This window comes from Melopsittacus undulatus, chromosome 2 (assembly GCF_012275295.1).
Source record: "Melopsittacus undulatus isolate bMelUnd1 chromosome 2, bMelUnd1.mat.Z, whole genome shotgun sequence".
Lineage (NCBI taxonomy): Eukaryota > Metazoa > Chordata > Aves > Psittaciformes > Psittaculidae > Melopsittacus > Melopsittacus undulatus.
Window position 1 is genome coordinate 3,058,461 of NC_047528.1, and position 23,649 is coordinate 3,082,109.

The 23,649-nt window shown below is 45.7% G+C and overlaps 1 protein-coding gene across 1 annotated transcript in view; it reads left to right on the top strand.

The window, feature by feature from the left end:
• The window catches only part of MYO7A (myosin VIIA), a 104,556-nt gene that overhangs the window by 75,961 nt on the left and 4,946 nt on the right, over nt 1-23,649 (top strand). The window contains 23 exon segments of the mRNA XM_034074426.1: nt 396-599; nt 1,728-1,904; nt 3,764-3,853; nt 4,997-5,124; nt 6,199-6,325; nt 9,280-9,399; nt 10,691-10,864; nt 12,154-12,381; nt 13,710-13,880; nt 14,864-14,981; nt 15,234-15,360; nt 15,399-15,646; nt 15,746-15,826; nt 15,829-15,935; nt 16,501-16,625; nt 17,496-17,583; nt 17,585-17,654; nt 18,797-18,950; nt 19,046-19,201; nt 19,585-19,690; nt 21,490-21,603; nt 22,327-22,414; nt 22,970-23,076. Coding sequence (XP_033930317.1) covers nt 396-599; nt 1,728-1,904; nt 3,764-3,853; nt 4,997-5,124; nt 6,199-6,325; nt 9,280-9,399; nt 10,691-10,864; nt 12,154-12,381; nt 13,710-13,880; nt 14,864-14,981; nt 15,234-15,360; nt 15,399-15,646; nt 15,746-15,826; nt 15,829-15,935; nt 16,501-16,625; nt 17,496-17,583; nt 17,585-17,654; nt 18,797-18,950; nt 19,046-19,201; nt 19,585-19,690; nt 21,490-21,603; nt 22,327-22,414; nt 22,970-23,076 — 3,108 coding nt within the window.

A 23,649-nucleotide genomic window follows, 5' to 3' on the forward strand; every position in this document is an offset into this window, starting at 1 on the left:
GAGCTATGGCAAGGGACAAGCAGGCAGTCTGAAGCTTTTCTCTGAGGCTCCCAAATGGAGGAGAGCAGTATCACTACGAGATCACTGGCGACCTGTGGCCTTTGGGATGTTTTTCCTCATGGTTCCTCATGGTGTTTAGCTCTTGGATGTGCATTCCCTATGCTAGAAGTGAGGCCATGCTTGTTGCTTCTCCTACTGCTCTCCGGAACATTCCTAGGCACAGGCATGTCCTTCAGGACTTGGGCTTTGCATGGGCTCCGGAGTTCTGTTTCAGGTGTTTTCCTCCAGCTGGTTTTTCCTTTTGGAATGGAAATCAGGCAAACAGAAACACCAGATCCAAAGGGAAAGGGTTATCCTAAGCCATGCTGAGTGCCTGATCTGTCCTTCCCCACCAGGACCTTGAGCGAGCCCAGAAGGAGCTGGAGGAAGAGGACCTGGATGCAGCATTACCTCTCCCTGAGGAAGAGGAGGAAGATCTCTCCGAGTACAAGTTTGCCAAGTTTGCTGCCACCTATTTCCAGGGCACAACAACAAACACCTACATCCGCCGGCCACTCAAGCAGCCCCTCTTGTACCATGAAGATGAAGGAGACCAGTTGGTGAGGCAGGAGATGGAAAACCTTAATCAGGGCAGGGTGGGCTGGGGAGCAAAAGGGCACCAGCAGTTTTCCATTGGGATGCACTGCTGTGCTTGTGGTTCAGTGGAGAGCATAGCCCTGATCTGCTGCACATGTAGATGCTGTCCCACCAGCATGCTTTGAGCAGTGACAAGACAATGAGCATCAGAGGGATGTAACATTATAGGGGTGAGTCCATCTCTTTACAATTATATCTGTGTTAAGGCATTAATGAACTGCTCTTGGCTTAAAGCATGGACAATGAAAGCAGTAGCAGCTGGAAAAGTTGTTTCTTACCCTGTTGTATGCACCACTGTAGAGCTGACAGAAAAGAAACACTTGTCCAGTAGCCAACAGTACAAGGACTGTATTGAACCTCCATGGCTATAATGAATATTAGATTGGCCATGAGCTTGCCTACACTAAGGTTGTCCTTCCCCTCTGCAGTGGGTTATGAGCTGCCAGTCGCTGTTCCCCTATAAGTTGGGCATCTCCTAACAAAGAACCAAGCTTAGAAGGCTGTGTGGAGACCTCATAGCAGCTTCCAGTATTTGAAGGGGCCTACAGGGATGCTGGGGAGGGGCTCTTCATTAGGGACTGGAGTGATAGGACAAAGGATAACGGGTTGAATCTAAACAGCAGAGGTTTAGATTGGATATAAGGAAGAAGTTCTTTACTGTGAGGGTGCTGAGGCACTGGAATGGGTTGCCCAGGGAGCTTGCGAATGTTCCATCCCTGGCAGTGTTCAAGGCCAGGTTGGACAGAGCCTTGGGTGCCATGGTTTAGTGTGAGGTGTCCCTGCCCATGGCAGGGGGGTTGGAACTGGATGATCTTAAGGTCCTTTCCAACCCAAACCATTCTACGATTCTATGATTCTTGTAGGGTGCACAAACACTCTCATGATGGCATGGACACAGAGCCTGAATTTGTGATCCCAGCCATGAGCCTGCCCAGCTTGCTCAGATGGAATGTGTACTGCAGACAAAGCTGTTGGGTGGCACTGGAAAGTGTTTTATATACAGAGAAACCACAGTAATGACCCTGATGGATTCAGCATGGCTTGACCATCTCCTGGTGTGAGCTAATGGAACGTGCCTTTCCTTTCAACAGGCAGCACTTGCAGTATGGATCACCATCCTCCGCTTCATGGGAGACCTCCCTGAGCCGAAATATCATACAGCCATGAGTGATGGTGGCGAGAAGATCCCAGTGATGACAAAGATCTATGAGACTCTTGGGAAGAAGACCTATAAGAAAGAGCTGCAGGCCCTGCAGGGAGAAGGAGAGGTAACTAGAGATGCTGTTGTTAGGTGTTGGGTATTGAAATGTGTTGGAAAGAAACAACTTTTGGGGTTTGATGTAGACAATTGGTTGTCAACTTCATTTACAATTATGCCATGAAGGAAGAATTGCCCGTGTGTCAAGTGATGATCTTGCCTCATCTTCTTCATAGGGGTAACTGGGTGTCCCCATCAATACAGTAAGGGAAGTGCCCTGATATCTATACTGGGGCTTTGATTTCTCTGCTCCACCCCACAGGGCAGAAATACATGGGGGGGAATGTAATGTCCTGTGTCATCGGTCTCTCATTTGGGGACTTCTTTTTGATCTGCCCTGGATCAGAAGAGACTAAATTAAAAGTGTGCCCTTAATCTTGGAGCAGGAAAGGAACAGTTATCAGGAGATTAAGCTCTGGAAATCCCTATTGCATCCTCAGTGTGTTCTGGGATGTCACTGAAGAACTTCATCTTAGGACCATTCCCAGATAAGACATTGCTCTGGATAAATTGTTGTCTGTAGCACCAATATGCTTTCATCTTTGGCAATTGCTTTATTCAGTAGAACAAGATATTATCTGGTATTTGCTTCTGGGCAGGCTGCTGGGCAGCATTTGCAGATGAAGGAGGATAAATCTCCTAAGTTTTAGAGATGGTTGATATCATTCAGCGCTTCAGTGAATTACGTGAGAAGGAAGGAGTCCTCATATGGATTATAATCCCTAAAAATACACAGCAAGAATCACCTTTCATTCTTTCTATCCATCATTTCTTGCTTGTTTATCACAAAAATAGTCTTTGAGCAGCCTTGTCCAGTGGAAGATGTCCTTGCCTGTTGCAGGGGTGGAACTGGATGAGCTTTAAGGCCCCTTCCAACCCAAACCATTCTGTGATTTTACAAAAAAAGGTATTTTTTGGCCAGTTAAGACATCAAGTAATACAGAAGAGAAGGAGGTTTTAAGCTGTCATTTGTCTCTGTGGTTACACGAGCTCTGTGGTTACAACAGTGCAGAGAGATGTAGGAGCTGACCCTGACCATGATGATATGGCAATTCAGGTATATAGTACCAGCTTGGCTTTATAATGGATATAAACCATCGCAGCTGCAAGACTTGGAGTGTTGATCTGGTATCAAATCACAGTCTTTCAAAGCTGTTTAAATGGGAAGAGGTTAACTGGCTCAAAAAGTGAATCCATGTCATTTTAACCCCACAACTGACATAAACTGGTATAAAAGTAGAAAGCCAACAGTTGATGATGTGTAGGCAGTGCATGGGTCTGTCCACATCACATTTATTCTCCTGGGAAAGCTGATACAACACAGAGGTGGTCAATGATGAGGAAACCACAGTGGGTAATTACCTGTCCATGAATCTCTGTCTAAATGACTTCCAGCTCACAAACCTGCCATGTAAAGGGCTCATCACAGAGAATGGTCTTGCTCATGCCATTTGTGATATAGGAACAAGCCTGAATGGCGTACAGCAGAACTTGCTGGACCTAGATGGGCCAGAAATCGGTTGTGTATTCAATATAACTTTCTCCAGACACCTCTAATATGTAATTTGGACCTGAGGGATACTCATTGATTAGAGAGTATCTACACATTTCAGAGCCAGACGTGATCTATTGTGGGGCACAGGAATATGGGTCCATATTCCAGGTTCTCCCCAGCCTCTGAAATACCTCCATTTCTGGCCAGCATCAATGGTCTTCTACGGGAGCCCAGGGAGGCAGGGAGAGCACCTACTCATCAGGGCTCTGTATCTCAACACATTACATCCACGCATCGTGCTTTGCAGAGTACTCACATTGACGGGCATGGGAAGAACAGTGTATTCAATTGCCTCCATGCCTCTTGATTTGCAGAGTACTCACATTGACGGGCACAAGAAGAACAGTGTGCGGCACAAACTGGTCTCCTTAACCCTCAAGAAGAAATCCAAACTGACCGAGGAGGTGAGAGGAGACGCTGGTCCGCCTGGCAGCACAAGTGCCGTTGGATTGTCTGCAGCCCTCTCTGACTCTCTTCTGCTTTTCCCTAGACAACATAGAACCAGCCCTCCTCTGGGTTTGGCGCTACCTGTCTCTCTGCCTGAAAGATTTAAGGAGTGTTTAAGGGGAAAGGTTGGCTTCCCGTGTCTCCTTGAGTCATTCCGCACCTCGCGCCGGCCTCCCCTCGGCTCCCGTTCTCCATCCACCCAGCACCTTCCCTCCCCTCTTTCACAGCCCTCCATCCAGCTGCCGATACCTCTCGCCACTCTGTGATGGTCTGAATGTTATCCCTGCTTTTAGCTTCCTGCCCTCCACCATGGCATAGGTAGCAGTAGTTGGAGCTCCAATGGCACTCGCCCATCCTCTGGGTAGAATTCCACATGGGAACAGTTAGCCCAAGCTGAGAGCTTTTGAATATCCCATCTCAAAAGAGTGAGGAGCAATACATCTTTGAGTGGGATGGGAATTAAAGCAATGCAAAGACATGGGTTCAGTCTTCTTTTACACATTGCCATGTCCACTTCTAGAGCAGGCACCACCTCACCTGTCTGTAGCTGCTTGAGAGCATGAAGATGCTCTCTGAGATAGTCCCATTAGTGTCAGTGGGGTGACCCAATCCAGCTTACCCTAATATAGCTCTGAACACTCCCTAGAAATAGACATCTTTCTCCATTGGCTCTAAATGGAGACTAGGTTGGCTAGCTGGGACAGAGAGCTGGTAGGTGGAAGGATGCCATCCCTGTTTCCACAACCAGCACCATGCTGATGCGCTTTTGGTCGCATCATTAGCATGGGGAATGGGTCCATTTTGTTAGTGTTTTAATGACTTTAATGACTAATCAGAGCTGAGGTGTAAGGATGTCATTGTTGAAACCCTGGGCAAAGAGCAAGCAGGTGGAAGTGTGACTAGACAGGACCATTTTCAGCTTCACCCATATGTGATTAAAGCCAACAAAGTCAAACCCTCCCATTGCTGTGAAAGTGCCAGATTGAACTTCTGAAACCCCTCCTGGATGGTGGAGGGAGCACTACACATTTGGGATGGGGGGTAAAGGGGGGACATATTAGCCTGCTGTACTGAAAGAGAGCAATGTGTCTGGTTGGCAGGTGACAAAGAGACTTCACGATGGTGAGTCTACGCTGCAGGGTAATAGCATGCTTGAAGACCGACCCACCTCCAACCTGGAGAAGCTCCATTTCATTATTGGTAATGGCATCCTCAGGCCAGCCTTAAGGTTAGAAATCAAGACAAAGGCATGAACATGCCATTCTTTCCATTTCTTCTTCCTTGAACTATACTTGAAGCATTCAAACCATTTTGCTACTGGGTGTAGCTTTACAAAACCTTCGTTGTAGCATCTTTTTGGGTTGTGTTGTATAATATGGGCTGGGCTGGATCATGTTCCTTATTGTCCATATCAGGCCTGATGGAAAGAGCATGCAGAAGGATTCAGATGCTTCTGAAAGTGCCAGTGGCTACTGGGTTGTTTTCCTAACACTCACTTTTGCTGTTCACTACCCTTTGTTTTCTGTGTTTGTGTGAATATTTTTAATGGTGTAGTAATGGAAAAACTCAAGTTGCTAAATCAAGCATTCATAACTGGAAAGTGCTAAATTAAGGCCAACTCCACATCTTTGGTTCACCCCATTTATGTGTGTGTATTATGAGACAGTCCTTGTTCACGTAGTCTCATACTCTTTCCACTCACACTCACCTACTCATTCCAGGTACAGGGTGATCATCCTCATCTGATCACCAGCTTCTCTCATTTTCATTTTATCCTCCCAGTTCACCATTAAATCCTTGTCATTATTTTCCTGCACAAAGTCTGCTCTGAAGGCAGACCTTGTAGTGTCCCCTGGGCTTTTCCATGGAGTTTCTCAGTGTAAAAATAAGCTGACACTTTTGTTGCCTCCCATGTAGATGAGAAATATTATTATCCCTTATTCTGAATGTAGAAAACTAAGGTTAAAGTCAAAAGTGGACATTAAATCCCAAATTGAGATACTTGTCCATGTACATGCCGTCTGGACATCAGACCTTGACTTATGTCCAAGAGCTGGTAGTTCCCAACACTTCCACAAAGCAAATTCAGGTGTCTCAAGAGGAACAACCAGTAAATGAAGATTCCCAGCTGATGGCCCTCTACAAGAGTTAGTTTAGGTGATTCTGTTGATATTACTGGGAATTCTTTGTAAGAAGCCAAAGCCAAAGCAGACTCCATCATCCAGACCCATGCAGACAGAGTCTGTGTCTCTCTGTTCCTGTTGAAGACCACCACTTCATTAACTCTTCATTCCTATTGCAGGGATGAAATCTATTGTCAAATCTGCAAGCAGCTGACCCAGAACCCATCCAAAAGCAGCCATGCCAGGGGTTGGATCCTGATGTCCCTCTGTGTGGGATGTTTTGCTCCTTCTGAGAAGTTTGTGAAGGTAAATTGTAGATGGTGTTTGTCTCATTATGAATTATCTGCCAACACGTTTTCCATCCATGGGACCAGTTTTCCTCCCGTGTTTCACACTAGATGGAATCCTGGTCTTTGTCTTTGCCAGGAATGGAGATTATATGAAGTTCTTAAGAAAAGTGTGCATGATCTCAAGTTCAGTGTCTAAAATGGATCAGATGAGTGAGTCCCTCCTGAGAATTTGCTCTCTCTTTCTTGTGACTCTAAAGGAAATGTAGACAACCAGTTCAGATGATGCCTCCTGCACTGTAGATGTGTTAAACTGGGATTAAGTGACTTCTGGCAGGGAAGTTGATTGTAAGAGGCTTCAAGTGGAAACTGCACACCCCAAATAGCCCACATTTCTCCCCTGTTTCTCACATTCAAAAGTCTATGCATTCAATCAATCATCTACTGGCTTTGACAGTATGACCTCAGACATATACTTTAACAGAACTGGCAAGAAATAGGACTACACAGCTCATTATAACTATAGCTTAATATAAATGCACATAGAAAAGGTTTTAATTTACCTGGTACTATGTTTGCATAGTTGCTGTCTGCATGTACAATTTGCCCCTCCATGTGCCATACTGAAAACATCTTCAACTGTCTTCCAACTGAGTTACACACCCAGAGCCTGACTAACACCCACTAAAGCCAATCCCATTCCTAAGAGTCTGGCTGGCTCAAGGTAAAGGGCTCAGCACTGTGTCTTTGCTTTTCCATGGTATAAGAAGTCCTTTGTCCCTCTCAGATCTTTGAATACTGGAGCCTGGACCTCCTCCCAAGCCTGCTGGAGATAAAGATGTTCCATTAATTCCCATAAATATCAGGTCAGGTACTGGGTCCTCAGCACTGAAAGAGCTGAAGCCAAGAATAGAAATCCCTCCTTCATCCTTGCCAGTAGGAAATCTAATAAAGGAGATGAATCACTGGCAAAGTGGCAGCAAATGGAATTAAGCCTGGAAATGAGATCTAAGGAAGTGTGCCACAGGAGGCTGTGTGGGTTTAAATCTTTAATAGAGGAAGATTATTTGAGGCAAGTTTAGCACTTCTCAGAAATCATTTATGGGCAGCTATGGAGACTCACACATCGAGTCATAGAATCATCAAAAGTTTAGGTTGAAAGGGACATTTAAAACTCATCTAGTCCAAACACTCCTTCAATAAGCAGGGACCTCTTCAACTAGATCACATTGCTCAGAGCCCCATCCAACCTGACCTTGAACATTTATAGGGATGGGGCATCTACCACCTCCCTGGGCAACCTGTGCCAGTGTTCTTCTGCACAAACTTATGGTCCATACTGAAATACATGGTAATATTCCCAACACCTTTGGAAAGTGTTTATACTAATTCTGAGCTTATTCATCACTCTTTTGCACCTTGGGCTGTTGAAGGTGATGAGCAGCCTGTACTGACTGAAGCTCCTTGGGTATGAGGGCAAACAACACTTGCAGCAGCCCACACTGTGGTTACCTTTCAAGGCTCCAGTCCTGCAAACAGCAGCACACAGGCAGCGACTTGAGGAATGTCTCAGAGCTCCTCTGAAGCCATTGTGGTTATCCATGGGGACATCATTGACACATTCCAGCTTAAAATGTTATGTTGCACAGGGGCTTGGAGCAGCTGCTCTAGTGGAAGTTGTCCCTGCCCGTGGCAGGGAGTTGGAACTAGATGAGCTTTAAGGTCTCTTCCAAACCAAACCATTCTGTGATTCTATGATTCCAAAGTGTCAATTAGAACTGAACATTTTGGGAGGGATTAAGCTGAAAATGAAGCAGTCTTTGATATCTCTCCTGCTCCCAAAAATGAAGGTCACTCTTTGTATCCCATTAGATACTTTTGTCACTCCGTATGCAAAGCATATGGTGTCCTGCATTCAGGACAATGGGTCAGGACACATTAGCACTCCTGTTCTTTGTACTTTCCTTTCAAATAATACAGACTTTGGTGGAAAGGTTCAGTCACAAGGAAGAAGAAATGCAGAAAGCCTATAATTACATAGTTCATTATTAACAGCATAATCGAAACAACATTTTTACACACCAGCTGCTTGCAGTCATTTACAACAGCTCCCATCCATATAACCTGGCTGTATTATCTTATTTCAGAGTATTATAAAAGTTAAGATTAACAGAGATATCTGTTTCTCTATCCATGTTATTTATGGACTGGCAGTGTGATAGAGCAGTCTGTGTGAGTGAAGGACCAGGTACATGTTATCATGCAGAGAGTTCTATCTTTCTATCAGGTCTCTCTGAAAGACATGATTTAGAGAACTCTTAGCTACCTTTTGGCCAAGATATCTATTAAATGTGTTAAGTCTTTCATATTTTGGAAGTCACTGGTTTCAACTTTCTCTACAATAATGTGGTTGTATTTTTAACATATAGTGAAGTATTTCAAACTCTGGTTTAGAATCTTTTAAAATGACTAAAGAAGCATCTCTTTAATGACATTGTGAATATCTTTTTTACTGGCAGCTAAGTGTTCTGGGTGGCATTTGCTTACAATTCCCTGGATCATTCCCATTCCCCTGGATCATTATCTTTACATGTCTTTTTCATTCACTTCCATCTCTTTGGCCAACACTCAATAATGTTTTATAATACATCCTTACAAGACAGAGGTAGGAATCAGTGGCAGCAAAAGCAGGAACAGAAACTGCTGCACTGGCTTCAATCAAAGGTCTGTGTAGGCTGGTTTCTTATCTCCACAAGGCCAGGAATGCACCATACAAGACCAAGATGAGAGTGCAGAGTGTCCTACGTCCTCTCAGCTTCCAACAATGTGATGTAGGAGCATCCTGAGCCCGAGTGGTGACACTGACATTAGTCCCAGATGGCTTTTCTCCAATAAAACATTGCTTTTTAACCTTTGCAAGTGCTTGGCCTCTAGAGCCAATGTTCTAACCAATGTGTTCCTTGCCACCAACAGTATTTAAGGAACTTCATCAATGGAGGCCCCCCAGGTTATGCTCCCTATTGTGAAGAGAGGCTGAGGAGGACGTTTGCCAATGGGACAAGGACACAGCCACCCAGCTGGCTGGAGCTGCAGGTATGATCCCCTTCATCCCCTCCCCAGGCAGCTGGGAGTCAGGGTTTAAGCCTTTCACTATCCAAAGAGCCACATCTTAAGCAGGACAAAAAGTAGGGCAACGAAATGACTATTTCTCCCAAGAACAGTCAAGTATTTCCAAGGTACTGCATTCCCCATGCATCCTGGCTTTGCTCCAGAGTGTGTTTTAGATCAATCCCTTTAGCTACATCAATACTTGTAAATGAAATGTGCTCGAGAGTGCTCTCAGGCATTGAGGCCAGCTGGCACAGAGCAAGCCCTTGTGTGTGCTAGGAAACAGCCCTGCAGATGAAAGTGGCTGCTGGCAAACAAACTGCCTACTGAGAATGGTCCCTGGGACTTGTTCGGGGATAGCTGGAGCTGGAACAGGCGGTTTGTGCATTAATTGCTTATTTGCTATGCTGGTTTACCAGCATAGGCAGCTGTGCTCCAGTGCCCAGGAGCATTCCCAGGCATGCAAGGGCTTACTGGATTAGGCACTTTGATGACTGAATGTATTAAATTAGAAACCTGTGATTTCCAAGTGCTTTCAGCACCTGACTGTACAATATCATAGAATTGTAGAATGGCTTGGGTTGGAAGGGACCTCAAAGCTCATCCAGTTCCAAGCCCTGCCATGGGCAGGGACCCCTTCCACTGGAGCAGCTGCTCCAAGCCCCTGTGTCCAACCTGGCCTTGAACACTGCCAGGGATGGGGCAGCCACAGCTTCTCTGGGCACCCTGTGCCAGCGCCTCAGCACCCTCACAGAGCTTCTTTATGCCTACCCTGAACTTCCCTTGTTTCAGTCTGAACCCATCACCCCTTGTCCTATCACTGCAGTCCTGATGAAGAGCCCCTCTCCAGCATCCTTGTAGCTCCCTTCAGACACTGGAAGCTGCTCTGAGGTCTCCACGCAGCTTCTCTTCTCCAGCCTCAACAGCCCCAATGTTCTCAGCCTGGCTCCATACAGGAGCTGCTCCAGCCCCTGCTCATCCTCGTGGCCTCCTCTGGACTTGTTCCAACAGCTCCATGTCCTTTTTATGCTGAGGACCCCAGAAACTGCACACAATGCTCCAGGTGAGGTCTCACGAGAGCAGAGCAGAGGGGCAGGATCACCTCCTTCCACCTGCTTAAAAGAATGTGCTGGTAGTATTGAAAAGCAGCTGGTCAGTGGGAATTAGAATCAGGAACAAGAAGACTGTTACCACGGTTGGGTGGAAGAGTACATAGGAAACTGTCAATGGAATTGAAATGCACATGCCCTCATAAAGTCTGACTTTAATCCATTAGGCAACCAAGTCCAAGAAGCCAATCATGCTGCCTGTCACGTTTATGGATGGGACAACAAAAACACTGCTGACCGACTCTGCAACCACTGCTAAAGAGCTCTGTAATTCCTTGGCAGACAAAATCAGCCTGAAGGACCGGTTCGGCTTTTCGCTTTACATTGCACTTTTTGACAAGGTATATCTTATCTTCATGATTAGCTCTATAAAAGAAGAGGGAGGTTCTTGCCATCACAGATCTTCCAGAGGGCAGAAAGGGTATTTCTAGTGCAAGTTCAAGCATGATTTTCACAGTATGAGTAGTCAAATGCTGGAGCAGACTGTAGAGACACTATGTAGAGACTCCTTCCTTGGGGGTATTCAGAGTTAGGAGAGGGTACAGAGCAGCCTGACCAAAGACAGATCTGTTCTGACCACTGGGAGCAGAAACCTCCAGAAGTGCCTTTCAGCCTGTGTTATTCTATGATGCTCTGCTCTTACTCTCATTGAAGCTACTTCAAGGTGAATTTGCAGTCAAATAGCCAGGTTTTGTATGCAAAGGAGCAACTGCATTTCACTAGAAACCTGTTGGTTGAAATGAAGCTTCCAAAATGAGCAAAATTCCAAACTTCCATGCCTGCAGTGACATTTAAATAGGATTATTTGACATAAAAGTGTACCTTTTAAAGAAATTCCATAAAAATAAAAGGGAGCATAAATGAGAAGGGAAAACAGAGCTACGGTAAAACTCCATCAGGTCTGACAGCAACTGCAACCCAGTGAAACAGAATTACTCCTAAGAGAATTAAGTGTGTTCTCACCTACAGATGTGGCCACTTCTGCCTGTGAGTGGAGAATAAAATGGTTTCTGGTCCATTTTCTTTATCTTTTTGGAGGGGAGATTCATCCAGGGATGTTCACTCTGAGGATGTGTAGTTCATTAGGGCTTCATGCCAGACCATATTATGAAGACAGAAGGGATGAGTCTTTTGCAACAGGACAGGCTTTTTATTCTGTGTTTGTTTAGTATGGTTGGATCCAAGTCCATGACTTTGATAGAGGGACTTTCAATGCACAGTATGAATAAACAATGCTTTATGTCATGATTGTTGGCTTTGCTAACTCACGTTGATGCTCCCCTTTCATTCTGGGTGGGAAACAGGCTGAAAAGAAAATAGCTTGCCTAGCGATGTTGTAGACCTATTTAATCCTGGGTCGTTAGTGGGGGTAGATACTTTGATTTATTTTGATTATAGAGAAAGTCTGGATGAATTACCCAAAGATAGATATCTTTGCCTAGGAAGGTCAGAACTAAGGTGAATCATAGAATCATATTGGTTTGAGTTGGAAGGGACCTTAAAGCTCCTCCAGCTCCAACCCCTGCCACAGGCAGGGACCCCTTCCACTGGAGCAGCTGCTCCAAGCCCCTGTGTCCAACCTGGCCTTGAACCCTTCCATGGAATGCCAATTTCCCTGTGCCCTGTCTAGGTGTCCTCTCTGGGCAGCGGCAATGACCATGTGATGGATGCAGTGTCTCAGTGCGAGCAGTATGCCAAAGAGCAGGGAGCGCAGGAGCGCAATGCACCATGGAGGCTGTTCTTCAGGAAGGAGATCTTCACCCCATGGCACAACCCGAGTGAGGACAATGTGGCCACCAATCTCATCTACCAACAGGTCGTGAGAGGGGTCAAGTTTGGGGAGTACCGGTGCGACAAGGTATGTGGCCTCAGCTATCGGTCTTGTCCTATGCGCATCCTCAGTATGGTAGAATAGGTGTCACCAAAGAGAATGAGAAATTCTCCTCTGTGAACACCTACTAGGATGGGGATTATGGTATTCAGTTGGGAAACCGTAGGCAGAGCAATCAGATCCTCTTGGCTGAGAATGGACTAGATGCTAACATGTACTGCATGAGCACCCTTTGTTGGTGAATTTTGGATGGGAGAATGAATAGCTTCTTCATCCATCAGCCTCTGCTTGGAGGGCTATGGGTAGTCTGTAAGAGGATCAGCAGCTCAGGAGTACACAGCAGGATCCTGTTTGGTGAATCCTGCTAAGCCTTAGATAATGAAAGATGCTTTACACACAGTGTGCTGTTTTCACACACAGACCTTTGCCATGCAATACAAACCCAGTAATGCTGAGGGGACACTGGCAGCAGAAAATGTATGCTTGTAGAGTCTCTGGGAGCTTACAGAATTGTTCCAGTGTCACTGAAATGAGTGACATTATGTTTGGAATCATCCAGGTGTCAAATTGAAGATCCAACACCAATCATTCTCCTGTGGCCCAGCAGAGTCCTGTCACCTTGGGAACTAAATCATCTTTTCCTATCTATATTGCATTAACTGCAGCTCTTTTATCTGACCCAAAGTCCTGCTCTTTCTTCCTCATTTTCTCTTGCTCCTGGTCTCCTGGTGCTATTATCATAGAATCATAGAATGGTTTGGGTTGGAAAGGACCTTAAGATCATCCAGTTCCAACCCCCTGCCATGGGCAGAGACACCTCACACTAGACCATGTCACCCAAGACTCCATCCAACCTGGCCTTATCATCTCAGTATTTCTATTATTTCACCCCAAAAGTGCTTGGAATGTAGCTGCACCAAAGGAAGTTTGACAGCTCTGCATCATGCATGGTTGCTTCAGTTGCTGGGGTTCTCAAGTATGAGGAATGATGGATACATGCAGAGTTTCAACCATTAAACTCTGTCTGCCATAGCAAAATCACCCATTGCTGAGTACAGGCATCAGAAATAGACTGAACTTCAAGGAAAGGCTGCAATGAACACGTTCACACACTGTACAGGGTTGCGTGGTGCTGGTCAGTGAACATGTTATGGCTTAATAACAGCTTTTAGTGGTCAATCTGAATTTTAGATGTGCAAAAAGCACTGGTGAAGTTCTACTGAAGGAAGCATCCCCACGTCATGCTGACAGAGCAGTACTTCCAGTCTCCACAAAGAGCTCCTTGAGTGCCAGAAGATGGTTGTTGAAGTGATGTCCTGGTAATAGCATTAACTTGGCTTGTTTGGCTCCCATAGGAAGAAGACCTTGCAGAACTGGCTTCCGAGCAGTACTATGTGGACTATGGGTCAGAGATGGTACTGGAAAGGCTGCTAAATCTAATTCCATCCTACATCCCGGACAGAGAGATCACAGCTTCCAAAACAGTGGAAAAATGGGCTCAGCTCATTATAGCTGCACATAAAAAGGTGGGTAAAGTAGATCACCTATTGGCAAGGACCAAGGCATGCTTCAAGAGCTTTGTCAGGCATCATAGCTCAGCTCTTAGCCTGGCCTGAAGATAAATCAAAGAGAAAAGGCAGGCTTTGTACTAGGTGTATTCAGTTCTATTACTGGTTTTGAGGCAAGATCTGACAGAAGAAGACAACCTGCAGAGATTCAGTGTGAGAATCAAATGATATCTATGGGGTCTTGTACCTGTTACACAGGATTGTGGTGTTACTGGTTGCAATACAGTGGGGTCCATGTCACCAGGCAATGTCAGGACCTTACTGTGCTAGGCGTTCTATAAAACCCCCTGACTTCCCTTAGGACATTTGTGACACCTTCCATAACTCGTTACCCATAACCCATGACCAGTCATGAGGGTTACATCCAGGCATGTGACTCGGCATTTATTCAACAGCAGGAACCAGCTTCAGATTAGGACCCCTAAAATGTAAGCATCTCCATTGTGTGTTAGAGTTTTACCTCCATTATCATTAGTGGAGACCTAGAGATGCAATTCAGTTGGATCTTGCAGGTCCTTCATCAGCCTGTCAGCTACATGCAGAAGTGTCAGGTATCTGAGGATGTCCTAAATAAAACTAAATGTCTTTCCTTAAGGGCTGTTGAGTGTCTTTTTCCAGATAAAGGAATGTCAAGCTTAAGGCAGACACCTACCTTAGGAAAACCCAGAGTTAGCTGACATGAATCCCACCCTGACTGATCACTCCAGATGCTTGCCCACCCTTCTCAAAGTCAAATTAGTCCATGAAGTGGGAACCAAAAGCCAGCACTTTGTCCAAACTACCATTTGCTCCTGCAGGACTTTGGCCCTTAGACACATTGAGGCCTCAATCAATATTAGTTCCAAGATCTTCTGGTGACATGAATTGGTTCAGTTTGCTCTCATCCTAGATATAACTGGATTTCTTTGCTTCATGTTGGTTGTGGTTTGCTTTGTCTATAGGGAATTTATACTCAGAAGAGGGCAGACCCCAAGAAAGTCAAGGAAGAGGTGGTGGATTTTGCACGTTTCAAGTGGCCTTTGCTGTTTTCTCGGTTCTATGAAGCCTTCAAGTTCTCAGGTGAGTCAGTAGAGCACGTCCATAGGGCACAGGATGCTCCATAGTGAAAGGAAGGAGAGATAGGGGCTCCACAGACAAGAAGACTTAATGGTCTTTTTTGCATCCTGATTAGCAATGGCTCCAGCTATGAGTCTATTTCTCTTACAGAAATAACCAAGTTCTCTCATCATTTCATCCTCCTTTGAAATGCACAGATTTACTATATCCTAAAACACTTCATGAACTGATTGTGTGTCCTTGCCTCTAATCCAGGGCCAAGCCTGCCTAAAAACGATGTGATTGTAGCTGTCAACTGGACAGGGGTCTACTTTGTGGATGAACAGGAGCAGGTTCTCTTGGAACTTTCTTTCCCAGAGATCACAGCTGTGTCCAGCAGCAGGTAAGGAGGAATAGACATAGCTGGTGATTTCCCCATAGACCAATCGTATTCCAGGCTTTGCCTCTTGATGCTGTTGCTTTTTGGTTTCTTATGTCTCCTATAAAAACATATCCCAGAGGAGGAAAGCTGCAAGGGCAGAGTTTCACCTTGGCCACTATTAAAGGTGATGAATACACTTTCACCTCCAACAACTCCGAGGATATTCGGGATCTGGTAGTGACGTTCCTTGAAGGACTAAGGAAAAGATCCAAGTATGTGGTAACTCTCCAAGATAACCCAAACCCTGGTGAGTAAATGGCACAGTAATAAAAATAAAGGCAGATTAATTATTCACAAGGGATTAGGGAAAGTATAATCAAACTAATGGCTGGGTTTTCCCTTGCAGTGGGAGAAGAATCTGGCTTCCTCAGCTTCCTCAAAGGAGACCTCATAATTCTGGACCAGGACACAGGGGAACAAGTGATGAACTCGGGTGGGCTAATGGGTTCAATGAAAGGACCAAGCAGAGAGGAGATTTCCCAACTGATTCAGTCTACGTCTTGCCCACAGTCACCATGCCTCCACTGGAGATTGTGGTAAGCTGTCTTAGAATGGCATCGCTTCATACAAAGCCCAAGGAGGTCAAAGCCTTCCTGTAGAGCTTAGATCTGGACAGCGTTCCATGATGATAATGTGGAAACCAAAGTAGCTAAGAGAGGTGAAAAGGCATCCATGGCAGAAGTGATCTCAGCCTTCCCTCAGTTCTTGTTGCTTTGAACAGCATGAGATTGTGACTTGGGATATCCATGCATCATGCTAGAACCCTCCAGCTGGTTACTAGAAGATGTATTTGGGACTGGAGAATCATACATGAATGTAGGATCTGAAGGTGTATTTGGGATTGGAGAATCATACATGAATGTAGGATCTAAAGTGCATTATCTTCATTAGGAAATGATCCACACTATGGAAACATTTGTTATTCCTTGCATTGATAACTGAGAATGGCACAAAGAAATGACCATTGCACAGTTCTTAGTATAATGTGTACTTATTCACTCTCTGTTCTTCTTTCCATTTTGTACCTACTTCCTCTCTCTGAATACATCAACTATATCTTACATCAACATACTGGCTGACAGAGACCTTTTCATCCCACAGGCACTGGTCACGATGACCCCTGACCAACGCCAAGATGTTATCAGGACCTCTCAGCTGGCAATTTCAGACAGTGAAGAGAGAGTAAAGCCATACACCTTGGAGGAATTCTCCTATGATTATTTCAGGTGATTTTGTATCCATCTCCCAAAAACCATAGGAATAGGAATCCACCCCCAGGTAGTTTGGGAATCAGGAAGTTTTTGGCTACAGGAGAAGACCCTGAATATCTCCTTATGTGACTTTGTACAACTGAAACCTCCTGTTTAGGTCATGGCATTTGAGCTGTAGGTTTCCACAGACAAGGTTTTATGAAGGATTTCTTCAGACTGGCTCCACACATGTATAAGAGAATGAAATTTAATATGTGGGAAGCTGTGCTTAATGGTCTGATATTCCTTTCCTATGATCCCATACACAGCCTCAGACTATACAAGCAGTTGACTTAGATGCAGGCATTTCCATTTCAGCCCCAAAGGTTTAAATGTGCACCACTGCTGCATGCAGCTGAGCAGACTGATCCCTAAACTCCCCCTTCTGTTCAGATGGGCTGGCAATCCAAACAGGCAGCCCAGATCCTCTGGGATGTCTTTTGTTCTGGTAGGCTTGTTCTGCTGGGTATGATTTTCCCAGTGTTACTGCTCTGAGCATCCATTGCCATCATCTTTCTTGTGGTGAGAAGCTTTTTGGGGTAGGGAAGGTTGTTTTGGTGTCAGTAGGTGGGTATAGTCCTTAAGGGACTTTTTGGAGCCCTAGTAAAGTACAAACAGTTATCTTTGGACAGAATGGAGCTGGATACTTGCTTAGCTGTGTCTCACCAAAATGCATCTACTGTGGAAGGCCCTTATCAGTGGGGATGCAAAGAGTGAAGTCTCATTAGGTGTAAGAGCACATTAGAGTGTTGTAACCAACCTTCCTAGGTGAAACGTTAGCCACAAGCTGTCCCTTTTATCCCTATAACCTCACCAATGTTCCTCTTGCTTTGCCTTTGCCACCAGGCCCCCTCCCAAGCACACCCTGAGCCGGGTGATGATCACCAAGAGCCGTGGGAAGGACAAGCTGTGGTGTTACACCCGTGAGCCCATTCAAACAGCCACTGCTGAAGAAGATCCTGGGCAGTGAGGAGCTCTCCCAAGAAGCCTGCATGGCCTTCATTGATATCCTTCCACTGCCCATGAAGCCCTTGAGCACCAGGTTTGACAGGGAATGGACTAAGCAGGCTCTTTAGGGCCTCAAGCTGAGCCCATGGGAAGGTTTGTGGTCCCTTTTAAGGGCTTTGGGACTATGTTGCAGGCTCAGAGATGGATTTGATCCTGAAATCTATACTTAAGCATCCTTGAGATCAGAGGGGTATCTTAATAAATGAGGGGCAGGGAACAAGTTATTGAGTCCAACTGGTCCACACTTAGTGGTTAACCCAGCAGCTCTGTTCTGGCTTGTTTCAGCTGTGTCTCTCCAAAATGCACCAACTTTGGAAGGCTGTAGCCTAGTCAGAGTGGATGCAAAACAGTCCACATGGCCTCTGGAGTAGGGTTTGATGCCTGAATTCCACCTTACTAAGCAGAATTACACAGCATGGGAGAGATGAGCTGGGTGCAGACATAGACCCAATCTGTTGAATAAGCTTTATGTTTTGGTGAGGCTTTGCTCTATGAGCCAGACTTCATGGTTTGAACAGTTCTGTTGGTATAACCCTGTTATTGATTATTATTACACTATTGCTGCTACTACTGGGTTTCCTCTTACTGCAAATAATAACAGGAGAAGGAATTAAAAGAACTGGCAAAAATTGAGATTACATTTGCAGTTTTATCCTTTTCTTCTTACTGTGTTGTATATCCTAATTCAGAAAACTATGGCCTGTTCTTATGTGAAATAGTTGGCATGATGATGAAGGTCATCACTAAGGTTTGGTGGACGTGGCAGTCCTGGAGTAAAGGTTGAACTTGTTGATCTTAAAGGTCTTTTCCAATCCAGCTGATTCTATCATTTGGCTTATGTTACTGCAGCTCCATTGCTGGCTGACTGGCTAAAATCTGGTCTTTCACAGTTGATACCTGTGTTTGTGATCAGGTAGCCCATCACCACATGCAGCTTTATTAGGTCTACATATCCTGACCCCAAAACAGTTCCTTCAACCTGATACATGATAAAGGGAAAGAGTCTGCTGCACATCTCCTAAAGCAATTTACCCTCTGTGAAACTGCAGCCACCTCTGTAGTCATGTGTAGGATATCTTTATTACCATCATCAATAGCTCCCCCAGTATCCCAGTTAGCTGCTCCTTGACTCCTCCTACCAGTGCTAAAGTACATGGGTGACTACCCATCCAAAAGGACCCGCTCTGTTAATGAGCTGACAGACCAAATATTTGAAGGTGCCTTGAAAGCTGAACCCCTGAAGGATGAAATCTACTGCCAGACCCTCAAGCAGCTCACAGACAACCACATCAAGTAAGAGCTCTGCATCCCCCTTGGCTCAAATACACTCTTGCATGGTGGGTAAAGCATATCTCATCTTCTTTCCTCCTGGGTTTCTCTTCATGCAGGTACAGTGAAGAGAAAGGCTGGGAGCTGTTGTGGTTGTGTACAGGCCTTTTCCCTCCAAGTAACATCCTCCTGCCCCATGTCCAGAGGTTCCTGCAGTCCAGGAAACATCACCCCTTGGCAGCAGACTGCATCCAGAGACTGCAGAAAGCCCTGAGGTATGTCACCAAAGGACCTCCTCGCCATGGTGATGCCACAGCATCCAACTGTGTGTCAGGAAATGAAGTAGGAGATACATTGGTGGCTGGGGGGCAATGAAAGCTCACAGCCTTTATGTTCAACCAAGAGCAAAAGGAACTTTGTGTGGAGGATAACTGTGTGAGAGAAATAGAACTTAAGATGACTTTGTCCATGTCCAGTTCAGTCACCTACAACCAGCAAATACACATTCCCCATTAGTTTTTCTTTCTTCTTTTAGGAGAGAAAATAAACTACTAAGTAAGAAAGTAGCTGAAGTTGCTCAGAAAAAGAATATGCATTAAAATGGAAGGTTTAAACCAAAGCTCTGATGCTGTGACACTCATCACCCTCTGTTTTATAGGAATGGATCCAGGAAGTATCCACCCCACCTGGTAGAAGTGGAAGCCATTCAACACAAAACCACCCAGATTTTCCACAAGGTTTATTTCCCTGATGACACCGATGAGGTAAATGGGGGAGAAGGGAATTCTCAGTTTCTGACTGGATGGCTCTCAATTTTCTTAGTAAGATCTCAAAAGAGGTTAATGTTGATTCTGATTCAGGAAGTTTCAACCTTTCCAGAAGACTCTGGATGGAGCAGTGTAAGGAAAACCCATCCTTATCTACCCCAACCAGCTCAGGGGTTGATTTACTGTAATTCATGTGTTTCAAGACCTGGGTGCTCTGCTGGGGTTCACTTTAGGCTTTATAGTATGACCCCAGAAGGAATGAAAGTGGGTGGTTCACAGACCTTGGGTATCAGTTATCTACAGCCTAGACCACAGACATTGTCCACCCAACTACATACCCAACAGAGTACAATGATGGGGCTCCCTGTGGACTGAGCAGGCTATGACAGCACTGGCAAGCAGGTGACTGAAATGATACCTTCTGACCTGAGATGCCACAGAAATCATCCCTTTACTCTAGGAACCTCTCATTAAGCATCCTACATGCTAATAAAGCAGCTAGTTCTGTTGATGGCAGGGTAGACATGCATGTCCTTGCAGGTACTGCTGTCTCATGCTACTGATGTGGGGTTTGTGTCTCCTTTTCCCCTCATGCCTTTGGGCACAACTAAGTTCTTGTATTTCAGAGTTGGTTTCTGTATAAAGCAGTGCACACCCATGGAAAGAAAAGGATGATTCTTCTCCTTGTTTACCTGTAATGGAGAGTTAAACTGCTGAGATTTGAGTACTCTTTTTTAGATGACCAGCAATAACCATTACACTGCTTTGTAGACATGCATCTGTATGAGAGCCAGAAGAAGGGGACTGCTGCACTTGGATGGGTTTGCTGTGATAATTTTGGCTATGGCAGTCACCCAGGTGGACTCTGAGTAGCATCATTGCAGTACAATATGTATCCACACTAAGGTGCTGCTGAACAGCAGCAGCACTGAGCTCCAAGCTGGTCTCTCATGGGATGTGGAACACAGGTCCTGGTGGTTTGGTGGTTTTGGCTAACACAGTTGTGCATTGGGTTGTCAGAAGCTTAAATTCCTTAAGCTGAGATAAACTGAATCTCTTTAAATGGGCAAAGCAAAACTGAGGTGATGTAAATACTGAGCACAGAAATAAAGGCAAAACCAGGACTGGAACCTGCATGTAGGTGATCAGACCTTTAGGTATCTCATCCTCACATAAAGCAGGAGTCATCTCCTGCCCAGCCATCTAGAAGTGATGTATTTGGTCTAAACCAGACATCTGACTTCATTATCATCAGTGAAGAGACAACTGAGACAAAGCAGCCTCGAGGTGTCTTGGTGTCTCTATCCCCTCAAATAGCTCTGATAGCTCTAAGACCCAACTGTTGGATCAGAATAATCTCTTACATTGCCTGGGGAGCCCTGGATAAGCCAGCACAGTGTGACTAAAGCTGCGTGGAGACCTCATAGCAGCCTTCCAGTATCTGAAGGGGGCCTACAGGGATGCTGGGGAGGGACTATTCATTAGGGACTGTAGTGATAGGACAAGGGGGTAATGGGTTGAAACTTAAACAGCAGAGGTTTAGATTGGATATAAGAAAGAAATTCTTTACTGTGAGGGTGCTGAGGCACTGGAATGGGTTGCCCAGGGAAGTTGTGAATGCTCCATCCCTGGCAAACAATCCTTCCCTTGTTCAGTCACAATCCTCAATGTCAATGGTTTCATGGTGGTGGGCATCTAAACCCCTTTGTGCATCTGAGCTTAGAGTTCCTCAAAGACAGCACAGAGTGGAAATGAACCTGGAGGTAGCAGTGGTGAGGATCTTCCTCTCTTTGTAGGCATTTGAAGTAGAGTCCAGCACGAAAGCCAAGGACTTCTGCCAGAACATCTCCAACAGGCTGCTCCTGAAGTCCTCTGAAGGCTTCAGCCTCTTCGTCAAGATCTCCGACAAGGTGAGTGACCCACCTAAAGCACTCAGGGAGACCCATGTGCTAGTGGGTAGACAAGGGGGAACAGCTTTAACCTGCCCAAGAGAGGGGAGACTGAGCTGAGCTCTTAGGCAGAAGCTGTTCCCTGTGAGGGTGCTGAGGCGCTGGCACAGGGTGCCCAGAGAAGCTGTGGCTGCCCCATCCCTGGCAGTGCTCAAGGCCAGGTTGGACACAGGGGCTTGGAGCAGCTGCTCCAGTGGAAGGTGTCCCTGCCCATGGCAGGGGTTGGAGCTGGATGAGCTTTAAGGTCCCTTCCAACACAAACCAGTCTGGGATTCTGTGATTTTATGGTTCTATGAATCATCCCAAAGGGCTTAAAACCCAGACAGGTAAAACTCTTCTGGTCTGTTGTTGAGGTGGGTTTTTAAGAAAGGATTAAGGAAGAAAAATACATGGCTTAGAGCTGCTCCAGACAAAGGGGAGAAACACATGGAGGTAGTCATCATGAAGGGAAATGAATGGCTCCAGTGAAACAGGAAGCTACAATCAGGAGTAAAGGGAGAAATTAGAGGCAGAGCCTGTGGCAAGGTGCTGGTAGTGGCTTCCTCAAGCCAGCAGTTTATAGCACATCAGTGTAACCAGGACAAAGCAGAGAGCAACAACTACAGGAGATGGGGCAATGGCCAACCCTTCCTTTGGCCTCTTGCTGTTTGCTCAGGCTTTGTAACTCTGTGCTGTGCCCCCCAGGTCATCAGTGTGCCCGAGGGAGATTTCTTCTTTGACTTTGTGAGACACCTGACAGACTGGATAAAGAAAGCAAGACCAGCAAAGGATGGTAACAGTGCCTGTTCTCCATTGTGGGTCACACTCTGCCCTCCTAGAGCCCTCCAGCCCTTGCAGACAAGGTTGACCATGCTGTTGTAGGGGTGCTGGCTGCATAGCCTTGGGGACATCACTGGGAGATGATCTGCCCAGGAGCAACGACAGGTCTGCTCCATAGACCTTGTCCCTATGAGGAGCATCTGCATGTTTGCAATGGTTTCAGTGGTGGGATTCATCTCACCTCACTGCATATATCCACAATGGAGCTGACTGCATGTATCAGTGGCTGCAAGACAGCGGTGCCTCCAGGGTGCAATTCCTCTGTCCTGCATTAGGCATGAGCATTAGCATTGCAGCGCAGTCATGCAAATGCATCCAGACACTCTTTCTATTCTATTAAAGCTTTGCAAGGGAAAGATGTGGTTTTCTCTGCAAGATCAGAGCCCATTTGGCCCTGCAAGTGTGCTTGCAGGTTGTGATGGCACATGGGCACCAGTGCCTTGTAGGGATACCAACTGATAGCTGGTACTCATATCATTGCTCTTACATACCTGCTCCCCTTGCACAGGTATAGTGCCTTCTCTCACCTATCAAGTGTTCTTCATGAAGAAGCTGTGGACCAACACAACACCTGGAAAGGACTCAATGGCAGATTCAATCTTCCACTATTACCAGGTACTGGGGAGCCTGCAGTAGCAGTGGAGACCTTGGAGGAATTAGGAATGGGTTATGAAGACCCTTTCCATCTGCAGATGGATGAAGTCTTGCATTAACTTTTACCTTGAATGGTAGCCTACAAAGGGCACTGTTGAGTTGCATGGCAAGGAGCAGCCTTTGTGCACTATGGGGTATTGAGCTCAGCTGGGATTTAGGCCAGCTCTCTTGGGTGGGCATGAAGAAACAGTAGAGAGCATGTCCAGCCTTGGCAAGGAGGCTGAATTCAGAAGCATTCTGAGGGTTTTCAGCCACTTCCAGTCATGGAGATGAGCTGAGATGGTCCCAGTAGTCAGGTAAGAAGTTGCAGTTCTAGTGTTCTTGTTTCTTCTGGGATGGAGAGACACTTCCATGTCCCAAAGCTCTCTCACACAGATACAATCCCTGTGTTCTTGCCTGGATAAAGTGGTTATTCCAGTCTGACCGTATCCCTTAGTGCTTGAGTTGGTCACATTTTCAGACACTTGGAAAACTCATTCTCTTCCAAGTGGCCATTATTAGGGGTGGATTTCCTAAGATGAGGGAGGGTGAACA